Below are 18,346 nucleotides of genomic sequence, written 5' to 3'. Positions count from 1 at the left end.
TAATAGTAAAATAAAAAAATAAGAAAATAAAAATAAAAATATTTTTTTTCAAATGTTGCAATTCATATCTTCTTTAGAAAGACTTTTGTTTTACCTTGAAATAGATGTTTTAACATTATAAATAAAAAACTTTTATATTATTGAATCCGATCGAAATATAATTGATAAATAAAAAGATATTTTTATATGAAATATCCAAACAAAAAATTATTATTATTTTTTTAAATTTTTTTTAAAAAAATTACTTAAAAAAATATATCTTTTTAGAAGTTTATACAAACAAATCTATGGACTTGCTTCCGCTAGAAATAGAGGTAGTTAAAAAGAAAAAAAGTTTGCAAAAAGATTAAAATTATAAATTTATTCTCCTATATTTTAAAAAATTAAAGACAAATATATCTATTTAAAAGATAGAAATATTGGGTGACCACATTAATTTTGTAACAAAGTCTAGCTAAACATCTCCAAACATGTTTTCTTTCTTATCTTACGCAATTAGTTTTTAGTGTATCTTTTTCTTTTTCTATATCTTTTCTCTTTAACTTTCTCTTCTAATTTGCATTAATCTTTTTATTTTATGTATTATAAATAATAGTTTTTAAAAGTATTATAATTTTTACGTGACATATTTATAAGATAATTATTTATTTATTTAACTTATTTTATTAAGTCAAACAATTTTAATCAAATATTTAATTTAATTAATTTAAATATATATTATTTGATTCAATTTATTGTCTATTAATGTTTGAGTAATTCTTTATCAAAAATTTCTGTTTACTTCTTTCTTTTATTTTAATATCAAATCTAATATTTTTATTAATATTTTTTTTATTTTATTGTCTAACAGATATATACACACTAACAATTATATGGTTGTGAATATTTTTTCAATTTATGCTTTTTTGGAGAATTAGAGACATATCCAGTGATCATCAATTCTTCATTGAATATTAGTGAGGAAGAGACATTACTTAAGGTGCTAAAAAAACACAAAACAACACTGAATTAGACTATTGGTGACCTCAAAGAAATAAGTTCTGCAATGTGCATATACAAGATCTTGCTTGAAGAGGATACTAAACCAGTGGTGCAAGCACAAAGGAGGTTTAATCCTACAATGAAGGAGGTGGTTCAAAAGAAAGTGATGAAGCTATGAGAAATCGGCATAATTTATCCAATCTCTGATAACTCTTGGGTGAGTCCAATAAAAGTTGTTTGCAAGAAAGGAGGCGTGAATGTGGTGGCTAATGACAAGAACGAACTCATTCCTACTAGGACCATAATCGGTTGGAGGATGTGCATTGATTATAGAAGGCTCAACACAGCTACAAGAAAGGATCACTTCCCTCTTCTCTTTATTGATCAAATGCTAGAAAGATTGGCCGGACATGATTTTTATTACTTCTTAGATGGATACTCCGGCTATAACCAAATAGTTTTAGACCCTCAGGATCAAGAGAAGACGGCATTCACATGTCCCTTTGGAGTCTTTGCTTACCGCCGTATGCCTTTCGGTTTGTGTAATGCTCCTGCGACATTCCAAAGGTGCATGCTTTCCGTCTTTTCTTATATGATTGAAATATGTATTGAGGTTTTTATGGATGACTTCTTTATTTTTGGTGATTCCTTTGAAGAGTGCTTGCAACATCTAGCCTTAGTGTTGAGAAGGTGTTAAGAAACTAACCTTGTTTTAAATTGGAAAAAATGCCACTTTATGGTTACTGAAGGCATAGTTCTTGGCCATTGCATCTCAAGCAAGGGTACATAAGTTGACAAGGCCAAAATAGAGGTAATTGAGAAATTTTCACCCCCTGTAAATGCAAAGGGCATAAGGAGTTTCTTGGGCCATGCAAGCTTCTATAGAAGATTCATTAAAGATTTTTCTAAAATAGCAAAGTCATTAAGCAACCTCCTAGTTGTTGATGCACCTTTTTACTTTGATGATGAATGCTTGCATCCCTTTGAAACTCTCAAGGCCAAGCTTGTTTCTGCACCCATTATTGCTCTTTTAAATTGGGCATTACCATTTGAACTAATGAGTGATGCAAGTGACTTTGCAATAGGGGCTGTGTTGGGGGACAGAGACAAGACAAGCTCATGCATGTTATATACTATGCAAGCAAGGTGCTCAAAGAGGTTTAAAGGAATTATACCACTATAGGAAAGGAATTGCTAGCTATTATTTTTGTATTTGATAAATGTAGATTCTATTTAGTTGGTTTAAAGGTTATTGTTTGCACTAATCACTCTACTCTTAAATACCTTTTGACTAAGAAGAATTCTAAGCCAATGTTGATTAGGTGGGTGCTTCTTCTACAAGAGTTTGACATTGTGATTAAGGACTGAAAGGGCTCTGAAAATCAAGTGGTAGATCACCTCTCTAGACTTGACCAATTGAAGACTCAAAGCAATCCACCTCCCTTGCATGAAAAATTTTCTGATGAGCAACTTTTTGTGCTTCACAAGACACCATGGTTTGCAGACATGGCTAATTACAAAGCTGGCGGGATAGTACCAAAGAAATTTACCAAGCAACAACTCAAGAAACTATATCATGATGCTAGGTACTTTCTTTGGAATGATCTCTATTTGTTTAAAAGATGCACGGATGGCATAATTTATAGGGGTGGCAACACTACCCGAACTCGCGGATACCCACCCCATCCCTACCCGCTCGGGGAGGGTAATTACCCGCCCCCGCACCGGGGCGGGTTTTAGTGGGGCAGGTTTTTGGGCGGGCGGGGCGGAGTCGGGTTTAGGTTAAACCCGCCCCGGTATATATATATATATATATAAAATAATTAGTAAAATGATTAATAATATTATATCATATATAAATTTTTACTTTAATTTATGTTATGTATGTAAATGGTGGTTATATAATTTTTAAAATTTAATTTTATTTGTTGGATTTAATAATTATAAGGGTGGGGCAGGTATCCGTAGGGGCGGGGCGGGTACCCGCAGGGGCGGGACGGGTACCTGCATGGGCGGATTAAGGTTTAACATTTTACTATCCATGGCAGATTTTATGCGAATTTTTTGTAGGACGGAGCGGGGTCGGGTAGAGCAAAAATCCGCCCCTACCCGCCTCGTTGCCACCCCTAATAATTTGAAGATATGTTTCAGAGAAGGAGACTCAAAGAATTCTTTGGCATTGTCATGATTCCGAATATGGTGGGCATTTTGGTGGAGAACGGACAACAAGAAAAGTTCTTCAATGTGGCTTCTATTAGCCTACCCTCTTTAAAGATACAAGAAAATTTAGGAAGTATTGTGATGCCTGCCAAAGGACTGGGAACTTGCTAAAGAGGAATAAAACCTCATCCTAGAAGTGGAGTTGTTTGATGTTTGGGACATAGACTTCATGAGACCATTCCCTTTCTCATATTCAAATAGTTACATTCTAGTAGCCATTGACTATGTTTTCAAGTGGGTAGAGGCAGTTCCTTGCCTACCAATGATGCTAAAGTGGTGCTTAACTTTCTCAAGAAGCATATCTGAAGGTTGTGGTAGGCTTAGAGAAGGGGGGTTGAATCTATGCCTTCCTTTTAGTTGCTGTTGTTACCCTTTTAAAACAGATTTGCAATTCTTATTCTGTTTAAACTTAGCAGCGGAAATTTATGAGACAATTTATTTTTGTCTCATGAATATCAGAAAACAGAACACAGCAGAGAAGAGAAAAGCTAACACCAGCATGTATCCTGGTTCGGTTGCCTTGTGCTATGCAACCTACATCCAGTCTCCTCCACAACTATGGAAGAATTTCACTATAGTTAACAGTATTACATACACCAATAACTCAGGATTGACCCAATCCTTTCACACTCAAGTTCTAACCTAACTTGACATTGGCTATGCTTATACCTAACTATTCACTCTTAGTGCTAACCCAACTAAGAAAGGGATACCTCACAGGTACAAGATACAAGACATAAACACACCTAAAGAAATCTGAAAATAACTCTAGGCTTTTCTCTCAAGTGTATCACTCAGCCTTTTTCCACTCATGGCTTTTACTTGAGCTTTCTCAAAATGTCTTTTCTCACAAGAAATTACAGAAAGATAAACATAGAAAAGTATATTACAATCTGTAAAACATGAAGGAGATTGACTTCATCAACAGCCTCTGTGCTATGCGAAAAACCAGATTAGCAAGCCTCTGATTCAGTTCTTCATACTGGCGGAATGCACCTTTGATTAGGTTACACTGTCCAGTTAGTTGAACTTCTTCAAAGAGCTCTCTCAGAACAATAACCTCTATTCACTGGTTTTCTCTCCTTGCTTTCTGAATGAACAGCAAGCTTCTTTTATCTCCTTGCATGTGGCTGATTTCTTCTTCCAAGGTCAACACCTTGAGCCTTGAGCTTCAACAACCCACTGTCTCACTTTTTCCCATTAAACCTCACAATGGAAACTTTGCTTCTGACTTCTCCAACTTGACCGAAAGCCATATAAGAGTAACCAAAATTTTCTTCCAATGGTCAACCAAATCTGAACCATAGAGATGCAACTTGGTCCCCAAGAATCTTTTGTGACCGTAGATTTGTAGCAGTGAAGAACAGAGATCAACTTTCCCTTGAATGCCATTTTCGGATAGAGCAGAGAGTTGGGAAGAAGGGATGAAGATCTGATGCATGCAAAATGAGATGGATTACCTTTAACCTAAGCTTGATTTGGATTAGATTTTCCGCTTTAGCTTCTGTGCTTCAAGCTTAGATTTTCTCTTTCTTGCTTCTTTGGTTACTGGCTTATGGAGGAAGCTTTTCTTTTCTTTCTCTTTCTTACTTTTCTGAAGTCTTGATTTGACTTGATTAGAGAGGAGAGGAACGTTGCTTTGGTTGGAGCAAGATGGTGGGAAATTGAAAAACAATTTCAGGCTTGGATCGAGTTCTTCTCTACTTCAGCCCGTTGGTGCCTTGCTCTGCTTCTTTGATGAATTTTGTTTGAAATGAATGACTTGGGCTTGTCTTTATTCACACTTACCATTCAGCCCATTCGCCTTGTTTTATTTTCCATTCAAATTTGGGCTGTAAATCAGATTTTGGCCTGCAACATATAATAAATAATTAGCAACATATACTTATTAATTAAACAACTCTAATTATTTATTTTGCCAAAAATAATGTTTGTCATCACTAATTAATTTAGTTAATTTCTTAACTCAACAATCTCCCCCTTGATGACAAACATGATTTAAGCTATAATCAAAAGGAAATGAGTTTGAGTCAGGTTTAGAAAACTCCCTTTGATTTTTGTCATTTGCTTTTATGTTGCTCCCCCTTTCCTTTTCAAGGATAGCTCCCCCTGAATTTATGCTCTTCTCTTCTTTCCTGTTTACATATACTTATATGGAACTAAACAGATGCTATGTACCAACCAAAAGTATAGCAAACAGTGATAGTTTAAATGGCCAAAATAGAGTTTTAATACATCAGGGTCAGAATCAGATAGCAACATATCATAATCAACCCAACATCAAGCTATTACCATCAGCAAACAGATTCAGCATGTGAAAACAAGTATTAATGTAGCAAAGATTATTCAACATGCAAACTCAAGTATGGATGCAGCAAAAATCCCAAAAAATACTAGGGTCCTATTGCTATTACTCCCCCTTTTGTCATCAAGGGCGGATTATAAACAAGATCAACAAAAACAAAGTCTTGTATCCTGCAGAAAAGAGTTAGAGCACAGTTCAAAGTGCTAACTAAACTACCAAAGGTGCAGTTATATCCAGAGTTATTACAGTCATCCAAAATGAAACAGTTTAAAAGTACTAAAGAAGCAGAATTCATGAGACAAAAAAAGAGCAGCAACAACAGTTTTTATGAGACAAATCCTAGGCATCAGAACCATTCCCCTCCGAAGCGGCTTCCTCTTCAACATCCGTGGCAATGTCTTCATCATTTTGAAGGTTGTCAATGAAGGTCATCAGTACAGCCACCCTATCCCTTGATTTCTTCAGAAAGTTCTCATGCTTGCTAGCCAGCTTCCTTTTCTCTTTGCTCAATTCAATCAAGTGATTTGATTGGGAGACAAACTCTTGAGCAACATCCCTGACCACATTCAGCAGAGTGGATTTCTTCCCAGTGGAGATGGAAGTACCCTCAGTGGAAGGAGCAGTAGAATCATCTAAAAGGAACTCTTCATCATCATCATCTAGAACCACTCTCTCAGATCAAGTTGGTCCTTTTTGCTGTTTCACTGAACCACCTCCCTTTAGATATGAATGTCTATTTTCATATTTCTCATTGGTCAAGTCAACACCAAAATACTCAAAAATACAAGTTAGAAACATGCCATAAGGAAGAGCTTTGTCCTTTTCACTTCTAACAGAGTCAAACATGTATCTAACCATCAAATAAGCAAATGAAATTTCAGTTTTGGTGAGAAGGGCATAAACAAGAGTATCAGTGTAGGAAACCCTTTGATATGAGCCGCTTTGAGGCAGAATAATATGATTGACTATTCGGTGCAGTTGAGCACGCTCATATCCTAGGGCTTTGTGAGTGGGTGTAATGCCATCTATTAAAGAGATATGTTCACAAATACTAGCCAGGGCATCATTGTAAGAAACACCAACTCCTTCATCCCACTTAACTGACGTGTAGGCACAGGGCCCAACATCAGTATACTTCAAAGCATCACTGATGGTCTCATTGTTTAAAACGATATCTCGGCCCTTGACATACGAATGAGCAGTGCCTTCATGATAAGTCATGTTTGCATAAAACTCTTTGACCAACAAGGGATAAACAGGTTTTTTGATATCAAAAAGGTGATTCCAGTCCAGAAAAATCAAGTTATCAACAAAAGGAAAACCTTTTCTTTTCAAAGATGGTAAATCAGCGAGAAAAGAGGGACATAGGGTACGATACTGGATAACCTTCTCATAAAAATCATTGTTCATGGAAGATTTGAATCTATAAGGGTTATAGTTCGAATGAGAAGTCAAAAAGTGAGCTTTGTGATCAAAAGGTCCAATGTCTGGTTCTTTAACATTCTGGAGAGGGACTCGAGTGTTACCTCGTTGAGAGCGCATTGGAACTGACCTGGATTTTGGTTGTGTTGGTTCGGGTATGGGTTCCTCAATCGCCTGACGTTTGCCTTTGGAGGAGCCATGCTTTGCTGAACTTGGTTTTGAGGAGCCAGGCTTGGAAGGTGTGGCCTTCGGTGGTGGCGTCGGCTTGACAGAGGCAGGAAACCTTGGAGTGTTTTTGGTCCGAGCCATGGGGTCACAGCGATGAGGAGAGGTAGGAGGAGAAGGAGAAGGGGTAAAGGTGCAGTCTTGAGAGCGAGTGGAAGGCTTTGTGGGTAGCTTGAAAACCTTTTCACGAGGAGCCCTTTTTGCAATGGTTTTCTTCCTCATTTGGTTAGTTTCAATCTTTTAAGGGAAGAGATGCAGTAAAGTGAGTGGGATGAAACCGAAGAGTGTGTGGAGAAGTTATGGAGGGAAGAGAGGGAGTATTGGTAACCGTACCCAAAAGTAAATTTCTAAAACCATGCAACTGCATCACCATTTGAAAAGACTTGAAAAGACATGACCTCATAAAATAAGGATTTTATTTGATTTTAAAAAATAAAAGGGAAGTTAATTTTAAAATTTGAGAAAAAACAACAAAATTACCTGAAACACCTTTTTGGGCCAAAATTAAATCCTCTTGAAAACCTTTTGGGCCACAAAACATTTATTGAAAACCTTTTATGAAACACACAAGTCATCAAAAATAACAAACAAGATTGTAACATTCATGTTAGGGCCTTGAAGTGATATGAGATTAATGAAACACATTTCGACCACTCTTGATCTGAATATTGAGGTTGGCCCAGATTGAGGTTCATTTGAGATAAGCCCAGAACACGCTGACTTGATGGAAACATTCATCACCTGCCCAGAATTGTCTCATGCCTGTTTATGAGACAAAAAGCTCCAGCAAATACATCAGCATTTTTCAAACAAAGAATCATAACTCAAGATTCCTAGACAAGTCCTAAGCATGCAGAATCTGTCCTCAACTAATGATTTTGTAAAAATATCTGCTAATTGCTCCTCTGATTTAACAAATTGAATACTAATATCCCCCTTTTGGACATGTTCTCTTATTGAGTGAAATTTCACTTCAATATGTTTAGTCCTAGAGTGCAAAACTGGATTTTTAGAGATATTAATGGCACTCATATTATCACACAACAGGGGAATATTTTTAGCATTTAATTTGTAATCAGCAAGTTGCGTTTTTAACCATAAAAGCTGAGAACAACAAGAGGAAACAGCTATATACTCAGCCTCTGCAGTGGAAAGGGCCACTGTTGGTTGCTTCTTACTTGACCATACATTTAAGGACTTCCCAAGGAAGCAACATAAACCAGAAGTGCTCCTTCTATCAACTCTATCACCAGCAAAATCTGCATCACAATAACCAACTGCAGAAAAATCATCAATCTTAGGATACCAAAGACCAAAATTGGATGTGCCATGAACATATCTAATGATCCTTTTAACTGCAGAAAGATGTGACTCTTTTGGTTTGGATTGGAACCTAGAACACAATCCAACACTTTGCACAATATCGGGTCTAGAGGAAGTTAAGTACATAAGAGAGCCAATCATTCCTCTATACCTAGTCTCATCAACATCTTTCTCAGTTTCTCCCTTATCTAATTTAGAATTAGGATGCATGGGAGTTCCCATGGGTTTGGCATTTTCCATACCAAATTTCTTAACTAATTCCTTGGCATACTTCTCTTGATGAATGAAAATACCTTTTTCAGTTTGTTTAATTTGCAGCCCAAGGAAAAAATTAAGTTCACCCATCATACTCATGTCAAATTCACTTGTCATGAGTTTTCCAAATTCAGAACAAAGGGATTCATTTGCTGATCCAAAAATAATGTCATCAACATATATTTGGACTAGAATAAAAGAATCATTAGAGTTCTTGATGAATAGAGTTGTGTCAATGGTGCCTCTTTGAAAACCATTTTTCAAAAGAAAAGAGCTAAGTCTCTCATATCAAGCTCTAGGAGCTTGTCTTAAACCATAGAGAGCTTTAGATAGTTTGAAAACATGATCAAAATGCTCTTTATTTTCAAAACCAGGAGGCTGCTCCACATACACTTCTCTATCTATCACTCCATTCAAAAATGCACATTTCACATCCATTTGGTATAATTTAAAACCACAAAATGCAGCATAAGCTAAGAGAAGTCTTATGGCTTCCATTCGGGCAATAGGGGCAAAGGATTCATCAAAGTCTATTCCTTCTTCTTGGTCATATCCTTGAGCCACTAGCCTTGCCTTGTTTCTTGCAATGCTACCATCTTCTCCCAACTTGTTCCGAAAAAATCCACTTGGTGCCGGTCACTTTCTTTCCACTTGGCCTTGGAACCAAAGTCCATACTTGGTTCTTTTCAAACTCAAGAAGCTCATCCTCCATAGCTTTAACCCAAGAAGGGTCACTAAGTGCTTCCTTGATGTTTTGAGGCTCTATTTGTGAAAGAAGGGCAATGTTTGATCCTTCATTTGCCTTTCTAGTGGAAGACCTTGTTTGCACTCCATGAGAGACGTCCCCAATGACAAATTCCTTAGGATAATTCTTCAAGAATCTCCATTCACAAGGTCTGGTGGACTTGGAGGCAGATTCATTCACCAAGGGATTCTGAACGCTGCTGACTGCAGAATTTTCTTCAGATTCATGAGACAAAATGGAATTATCTCTTTGAATTCTCAGCATTAGCAGTTTCTGGTTCAGCTTGTCCAGAACTCTCTTTTTCTTGATTTTGAGCAGCTTCACCTTCCTTTTGAGCTTGATTCCCTGCATCACATTCTTCCAAAAAGCTTTGTACCAAGTTAGTATCACAAAATGTAACATGTATGGACTCCTCAATAATCCTAGCATCTTGATGATAAACCCTATATGCTTTACTAGTTGTGGAATATCCTACAAACAAACACTCATAAGCCTTTGGATCAAATTTTCCCAAATTTTCTTTGTTATTTAAAACAAAACATTTGCATCCAAAGATGTGCAAGTAATCTAAGTTTGGTGGGTACCCTTTCCAAAGTTCATAAGGGGTTTTCTTCAAAAATTTCCTTATGATTGTTCTATTTAAAATGTGGCAAGCTGTGTTAACTGCTTCAGCCCAAAGGAATTTTGGAACATTACTCTCACAAAGCATGGCTCTTGTCATCTCTTGTATGCTTCTATTTCTTCTTTCCACAACACCATTTTGTTGTGGTGTTCTTGGACAAGAGAAGTTGTGAGATATTCCAAATTCCTCACAAAAGGATTCAAACAAATTATTTTCAAATTCAGTTCCATGATCGCTTCTTATAGAAGAGATTTTCAAATCCTTTTCATTTTGAATTTTCTTGCAAAAAGGTTCAAAAGCCGAAAAGGCTTCATTTTTGTGTGCAAGAAATAAAACCCAACCAAACCTAGTATAGTCATCCACAATTACTAAACCATAATGTTTACCACCTAGGCTTTGAGTTCTTGTTGGACCAAATAAATCAATGTGTAGTAACTTAAGTGGTCTTTTAGTAGAGATGTCTTCCTTTGGTTTAAAAGAACTTTTTGTTTATTTTCCCATTTGGCAAGCATCACAAGTGATGTCTTTGTCAAACTTTATCAAAGGAAGACCTCTTACTAATTCTTTCTTTACAAGTTTGTTTATTTGAAACATACTTGCATGGCCCAATCTCTTGTGCCATAACCACTTTTCAGATTCTTTAGAGTGAAGACAAGCTACATTTTGATTCTTTAGTTCATCAAGAGTAAGTCTATACATATTATTGAAACACTTGGCAATAAACATCACTTCATTTGTTTTTTCATTAACAACACAGCATTCAAACTTTTTGAAAATAACTAAATATCCTAAATCGCACAGCTGACTTATACTCAAAAGATTGTGATTTAAACCACAAACCAAAAGCACACCATCAATGAAAGTAGATTGCTCATTACCTACTTTTCCAACAGCAATGATTTTACCTTTACCATCATCTCCAAAGGTCACAAAACCTCCATCATACTTATTTAGTTTGATGAAGTAGGTTGACCTTCCAGTCATGTGCCTCGAACATCCACTATCCATGTACCACATGTTCTTTTTGTTCTTGGATGCTAGGCAAATCTGTATGATGAGTTTCAAGTAGCCTTAGGTATCCAAATTAATTTGGATCCTTTGAAGTTAATCCATCTTGGTTGCCCAAGTGCATTGAAATCACAAACAACATTGTAGACTTTGTTTCCTACAACTCTCTTTTCAATGAAGCATTGTGCATATGAGTGACCAAATTTCTTGCAATTAACACAATGATTTTCTGGTGTGTGTTGCTGAAACTGATGTGAGTTATATTGCTTGAAATGATTAAAGCTTTGAAATTTTCTGGTTCTTGGAGGAGATGCATTTCTTTTGACAAACTAATTTTTAATAAAGTTATTCCTCTTTGCAAAAGCATTTTCACCAGAATTTTTTTGAATATTTTTGCCTTTCGAAAATGAGGTTTTGTTGTAAAAGGTTGGTTTCTTGAAAGCAGCCTCATTTTTCGAAATATAACCCAAACCTGGCCGGTTTGAACTCGGTTCAGTTTTTGGTGAAGGCTCAGTTTTAATTGTGTATTCTTCATCAGATTTTTCTTCACATGTTGAAACATATCCGATACCTGATTTGTTTGGTATGGATTTGGTATTTGATGAAGAGGCCACAAATTTTATAGGGGAAGTGTTAGAAACTACATCTTCCTTGGCTATGTAGCCTAAACCAGATTTTTCAAACAATGGTCTTTGACTTGCAAGTAATTTGTCCAAGTTGCTAGAACCTTGAGCAAATTTTGCTAAGTCACCATTCAGCCTTTTAATCATATCATTTAATCTTTTATTTTCAGCAATTAACTCATGAGAAGGATCCACAATGTGCTTTCCTTTTAATTTTTCAAGTTCAGATTTTAAAAATCTGTTTTCTTCAATGATGTCTAAAGCACTTTCAGTTTCCTTCACTTTTTCTTTTAAAAAATCATTTTCAGCTCTTAACACATCTCTTTCAGATCTGCACTCATTGTATTTATCAAGCAGTTTTGATGTGTTTAAAGTGAGATCATCAATAATAACATGCAAGTCCTCAATGGTTAAATCATAGTAGTTTACCTCATCAAGATTGTTGTTTCCAGCCATGAAGCAGTCTTTGTCATCTCCTTCAGATTCTTCTTCTTCATTTGAGTCATTCTCAAGATCTTCCCAAGATGCCATGAGTACTCTCTTCCTTTCCTTCTTGCCTTTGTCCTCCTTTTTGAGCTTTGGACGGTTTGACTTGAAGTGCCCAGCCTCCTTGCAATGATGACACGTCACCTTGCTCAAGTCTATCTTTTGCTCCTTTGAACTTGAACCCTTGTATTTGCCCTTACTTTTCATCATCCTTCTAAATCTCCTAGCAAAAAACAAAAGCTTGTCATCTGAAATACCATCACTAGACTCACTCTCTTTCGGTTCTATTTGTGACTTGAGGGCTATTCCCTTTTTCTTTGAGTCTGTGTTTGTGTGTGTGGCTTCATAGGCAAGGAGTTTTCCTCTCAGCTCATCATAGGTTATGGGACTTATGTTGTTACTCTCGGTTAGGACAGTGGCAGTGTTTTCCCACTCTTTTGTGAGGCTTCTACGGAGTTTTCTCACCAAGGTTTGTTCTGCATAATTTGTACCCATAGCATCAAGGTTGTTGATTATGATTGAGAATCTCTCAAATGCTTCATCAATGCTTTCTCCATCCTTCATGCTAAACATCTCGTACTCTTTTCGCAGCATATCAATCCTCGTTTCTTTTACTTGTTTGGTGCCTTCATGTGTAACCTGGAGTTTTTTCCAGATTTCTTTGGCTGTCTTGCATCTAGACACCTTCCGGTACTCTTCAAAGCTGATAGCACAATGAAGAAGGTTGATTGCTTTAGCGTTCAGCTCTATCTTCTTTTTGTCATCTTCATTCCATTCAGCTTCTTCTTTCGGAGTCACCACTCCATCAGCACTTGTTTTTGTTGGGATCTTGGGACCACTCACAACGATCTTCCATAAGTTGTAGTCAATGGATTGGATGAAGATCCTTATCCTTTCTTTCCAGTAGGAATAGTTCTTTCCGTTAAAGAAAGGTGGCCGGTTGTTTGACTGGCCTTCAGTGAGGGTGTAGGCAACTGTGGTTGTGCCCAGGTTGTTCGCCATTGGATCTTTGCTCCAAGCGGTTAAGCTTGATTCTTGAGACCTTAGCTCCTGATACCAATTGAAGGTTGTGGTAGGCTTAGAGAAGGGGGGTTGAATCTATGCCTTCCTTTTAGTTGCTGTTGTTACCCTTTTAAAACAGATTTGCAATTCTGATTCTGTTTAAACTTAGCAGCAGAAATTTTATGAGACAATTTATTTTTGTCTCATGAATATCAGAAAACAGAACACAGCAGAGAAGAGAAAAGCTAACACCAGCATGTATCCTGGTTCGGTTGCCTTGTGCTATACAACCTACATCCAGTCTCCTCCACAACTATGGAAGAATTTCACTATAGTTAACAGTATTACATACACCAATAACTCAGGATTGACCCAATCCTTTCACACTCAAGTTCTAACCTAACTTGACATTGGCTATGCTTATACCTAACTATTCACTCTTAGTGCTAACCCAACTAAGAAAGGGATACCTCACAGGTACAAGATACAAGACATAAACACACCTAAAGAAATCTGAAAATAACTCTAGGCTTTTCTCTCAAGTGTATCACTCAGCCTTTTTCCACTCATGGCTTTTACTTGAGCTTTCTCACAATGCCTTTTCTCACAAGAAATTACAGAAAGATAAACATAGAAAAGTATATTACAATCGGTAAAACATGAAGGAGATTGACTTCATCAACAGCCTCTGTGCTATGCGAAAAACCAGATTAGCAAGCCTCTGATTCAGTTCTTCATACTGGCGGAATGCACCTTTGATTAGGTTACACTGTCCAGTTAGTTGAACTTCTTCAAAGAGCTCTCTCAGAACAATAACCTCTATTCACTGGTTTTCTCTCCTTGCTTTCTGAATGAACAGCAAGCTTCTTTTATCTCCTTGCATGTGGCTGATTTCTTCTTCCAAGGTCAACACCTTGAGCCTTGAGCTTCAACAACACACTGTCTCACTTTTTCCCATTAAACCTCACAATGGAAACTTTGCTTCTGACTTCTCCAACTTGACCGAAAGCCATATAAGAGTAACCAAAATTTTCTTCCAATGGTCAACCAAATCTGAACCATAGAGATGCAACTTGGTCCCCAAGAATCTTTTGTGACCGTAGATTTGTAGCAGTGAAGAACAGAGATCAACTTTCCCTTGAATGCCATTTTCGGATAGAGCAGAGAGTTGGGAAGAAGGGATGAAGATCTGATGCATGCAAGATGAGATGGATTACCTTTAACCTAAGCTTGATTTGGATTAGATTTTCTGCTTTAGCTTCTGTGCTTCAAGCTTAGATTTTCTCTTTCTTGCTTCTTTGGTTACTGGCTTATGGAGGAAGCTTTTCTTTTCTTTCTCTTTCTTACTTTTCTGAAGTCTTGATTTGACTTGATTAGAGAGGAGAGGAACGTTGCTTTGGTTGGAGCAAGATGGTGGGAAATTGAAAAACAATTTCAGGCTTGGATCGGGTTCTTCTCTACTTCAGCCCGTTGGTGCCTTGCTATGCTTCTTTGATGAATTTTGTTTGAAATGAATGACTTAGGCTTGTCTTTATTCACACTTACCATTCAGCCCATTTGCCTTGTTTTATTTTCCATTCAAATTTGGGCTGTAAATCAGATTTTGGCCTGCAACATATAATAAATAATTAGCAACATATACTTATTAATTAAACAACTCTAATTATTTATTTTGCCAAAAATAATGTTTGTCATCACTAATTAATTTAGTTAATTTCTTAACTCAACAATATCTTTAGTAGATTTGGTGTTCCAAGGGCATTGATTAGTGATGGTGGTAACCACTTTTGCAACAAACAACTAGACACACTCCTCTAAAGATATGGAGTTAAACACAAAGTGGTCACCGCATATCATCCTCAAACTAGTGGATATGTAGAGATTTTTAACAGAGAACTCAAGAGAATATTAGAAAATACCATGGGAGCGTCAAGGAAGGATTGGACAAGAAACTTTAATGATGCCCTCTGGGCTTACCGAACGGCTTTCAAGACCCCTATTGGAATGTCACCATATCAACTTGTCTATGGCAATGATTGCCACTTTCCTATGGAATTGGAGCATAAAGCATATTGGGCAAAAAGTTTTCTCAACTTTGATGCCAAGGATGTGGGGGAGAAAAGATTGCTCCAGCTAAATGAACTTGATGAGTTCAGAATGGAAGCTTATGAGAATGCCAAGATTTACAAGGAGAAAACAAAAATATGGCATAATAAAAGAGTAGCTTCAAAGACTTTTGAACCTGGGAAAGTGATATTGCTCTACAATTCAAGGTTGAAACTCTTCCCAAATAAATTGAAATCAAGGTGGTGTGGACCCTTCACCATCACTAAAGTCTCACCATATGGGTATGTGGAGCTTTTGGAAGAAAGCTCAGGAAGGACCTTCACTGTAAATGGCCAGAGACTTAAGTATTATCTTGAAGGGGAGATAGATTGCCAGAGAACAATCCAACTCCTCACCTAGAGAAGTTCAACCGTCAAGCTAGTGACATTAAAGGAGAGCTTGTTGGGAGACAACCCAACTTTTGTTACGCTTTATTTCAATATTTTAATTTCAATAGTTTAATTCTAGGAGGTTTGTATGAAATAAGTTTGGTGTACCACTCTTGCATGGTGTTATACTCTTTAGGTACTTGGCTCAGAACTAAGTTTGGTATTAACACCACTCACTAAGCTTGGTTCATGCAAACCCCCATAGTTTTAATTCTTTCTCTTAGTTTATAATTTTTATTTAGTCTCTTATCTTCTGTATTATGTTTATTACTTTTGATTACTTTGAATACTTGCACAAGTTTACTAAGTGTATCCCCAGATAACAAGGTACATAAGGAAGGAAGGCATTCTAAGGAACACCCCATGCATGCATACACGTGCATTATGGTTCATTCCATGCATACTTTCTTGCATGCACCACTTATTCATGCTACTATACCCTTTTTGCATGCACCTCATACTCATGCTTCATTCACATGCCTCATTAAAGTAGATTTCAAGTATATCATATAGTGGTCATCATTATCATAATAGCCTTGCACGCATAAGTCTTCACCTCACTTATGACATTGATGACTGTGCCACTAACCATCATAACTTCACTCTTACATGTTTTGTCCCTTACCTTTCCACCACCTACTCACCCTTCCCTTAACCTTACACCCTATACACTAGCCTCACCATCATTGTAACCCACACCTAATCCCCTTCACTTACACACTCTTACATCATTTTCTATTTTCAAGAGAGTCTGAACACCCTTGGATGTCTCTTTGCCATCCCCACCATTCGTATACCCCCAGCCCTTCCCTATAAATACCACACTTCACCACCATCCCTTCACCATCTACATCCTTCCTTTCTTTTCTTACATTCTGCTTACATTCTTCTTCTTGATTGAGGATAAAAAAAACTTTTAAGTTTGGTGTGGTTTACCCATTACATTAATACTCATTCACTTTATGGCTCCTCGCAATGATGCATCATCCTCAAGGAAGAGAAAGAAAAAGGCACTTGCCGAACCTCAAGACGAGGAGGAGAAGTTCCGTTCCCCTTTCTGTGAACTTCAATTCTATGGATAGGTGGCAAGTAAGATAGTGATCTATGAGGTGGAGTTTGAGATTCCATAGAATTTATATCTAGAAATACGAAGATAAATCCTAAAGAGGAAGTAACAACTTCTATGTGAGCCACTAAGAAAGGTCACAACCTTGATTGTCCGTGAATTTTATGTCAATGCCACTATGGACGGACGAAAGGAACCTACTTACTTCAGTTATGTGAGAAAGAAGATGGTGGACTTTAGACCCGGAGCAATCAGAAGAGTCCTAAGGTTAAGAGACTCCTCTGCTTTCTCTGTCTCTTCCTCATCATCTACTATGAGCTATACACAAAGAGTGAGTGCCTACCAAAGGTACGGTGATGTTATTAGTGATATTTGTGTCATTGAGATCGAATGGATCAAGGATAAGGATGAGCTTCCAAACCAATTGAAAAGAAGTGATCTTTCTCCAATAGCAAGAGGATAGTTTGAGTTTGTAAGAAGAATTATTAGTCCTTCCTCAAATAATTCGGAGGTTACTAAGGAAAGAGCCATACTTATTCGTTGCATTATGACTGGAGAAAAGGTAGATATAGCATATTTATCCCACCTAACATTCAGAAGATAGCAGAGAACATTCAAAAGAACATAAGGTTTGGGTTTCTAAGCCTCATTTATAGATTATGTGAGCATGCAGGGATGGATCTTGATTTTGGTGATGAAATAGTCAAGAGGGATAATCTCATTACACCTGAAAGTATGAAGAGGGTCATTATCAATCCAAGAACACCAAGACCAAGATCTCAACCAAGAAGGGAGGCTCTATCAACCACTCCACCTCCACAAATATAAGAAGCTCAAACTTCCATGCCTCAAGCTTCATCTTTGTCTCCTCTAGAATATTGGCAATAACTAGCCTCATGCATGGACCAACTGAGGATGGAGCAACTAAATCAAGGAAGGCTCATCAACCATATGATGCATGAGCAAGAGAGCCAATGATTTGCAATCTACAACTTGAAGTTAAGATTTGAGATAAAGTTGAATTATCTTTGTGTGGGACAACAAATAGCAAATTCAGTAATGGCCCCATATCCCATAAGTTAGTGAATGGATCCATAATCAACTCTACAAAGGAAATGTCAACATCACTCAACAAACTCTTGAGCAACACCAAGAGATATGGAGGACCAGAGAACCTCAACAAGATAATGATGAAGGAGATAAAGGAGATGAGGAGGAAGACAATGAGAAAGATGATGAAAGCGACAACTAAGGTGGTGAAGTTCTGGTTATATGTTCTTATGCTTTGTGTTTTTATTGCCTTACCCTATTTTAAATTCATGCATGTTATCTTCCTTTCAATTAATGTAATTATGATCTCTGTCTCTTAAGTGCTTACCATGACTTATCCATCACAATCAACAAATCACAATTGTACTTGTCATTCAAAGCAAGTAAAGAGCATGTGGAAAGAAAGAAATACCACAAAACAAGGTATAAACCTAAGGCACGAGAATGAGTTTGGAAAAGACAAATTAACTAAAATATTCAATACTTATTGAGCAAGAACTATTTAAGGCCTCAGTTTA

General features: G+C 37.0%; 1 protein-coding gene across 1 annotated transcript; it reads left to right on the top strand.

Moving 5' to 3' along the window:
- Window positions 1-15,137: 15,137 nt before the first annotated feature.
- On the top strand, window positions 15,138-15,683 carry LOC107636597 (uncharacterized). The gene has a single exon (XM_016340096.1). The coding sequence runs from the start codon at window positions 15,138-15,140 to the stop codon at window positions 15,681-15,683; it is 546 nt and encodes a 181-aa protein (XP_016195582.1).
- The last annotated feature ends 2,663 nt before the right edge of the window (window positions 15,684-18,346 follow it).

The sequence above is a fragment of the Arachis ipaensis genome, chromosome B4 (genome assembly GCF_059453495.1).
Source record: "Arachis ipaensis isolate K30076 ecotype BB chromosome B4, ASM5945349v1, whole genome shotgun sequence".
NCBI lineage: Eukaryota > Viridiplantae > Streptophyta > Magnoliopsida > Fabales > Fabaceae > Arachis > Arachis ipaensis.
The sequence above is the reverse complement of the archived record's forward strand: the minus strand, read 5'-3'. Positions and strand labels throughout refer to the sequence as shown.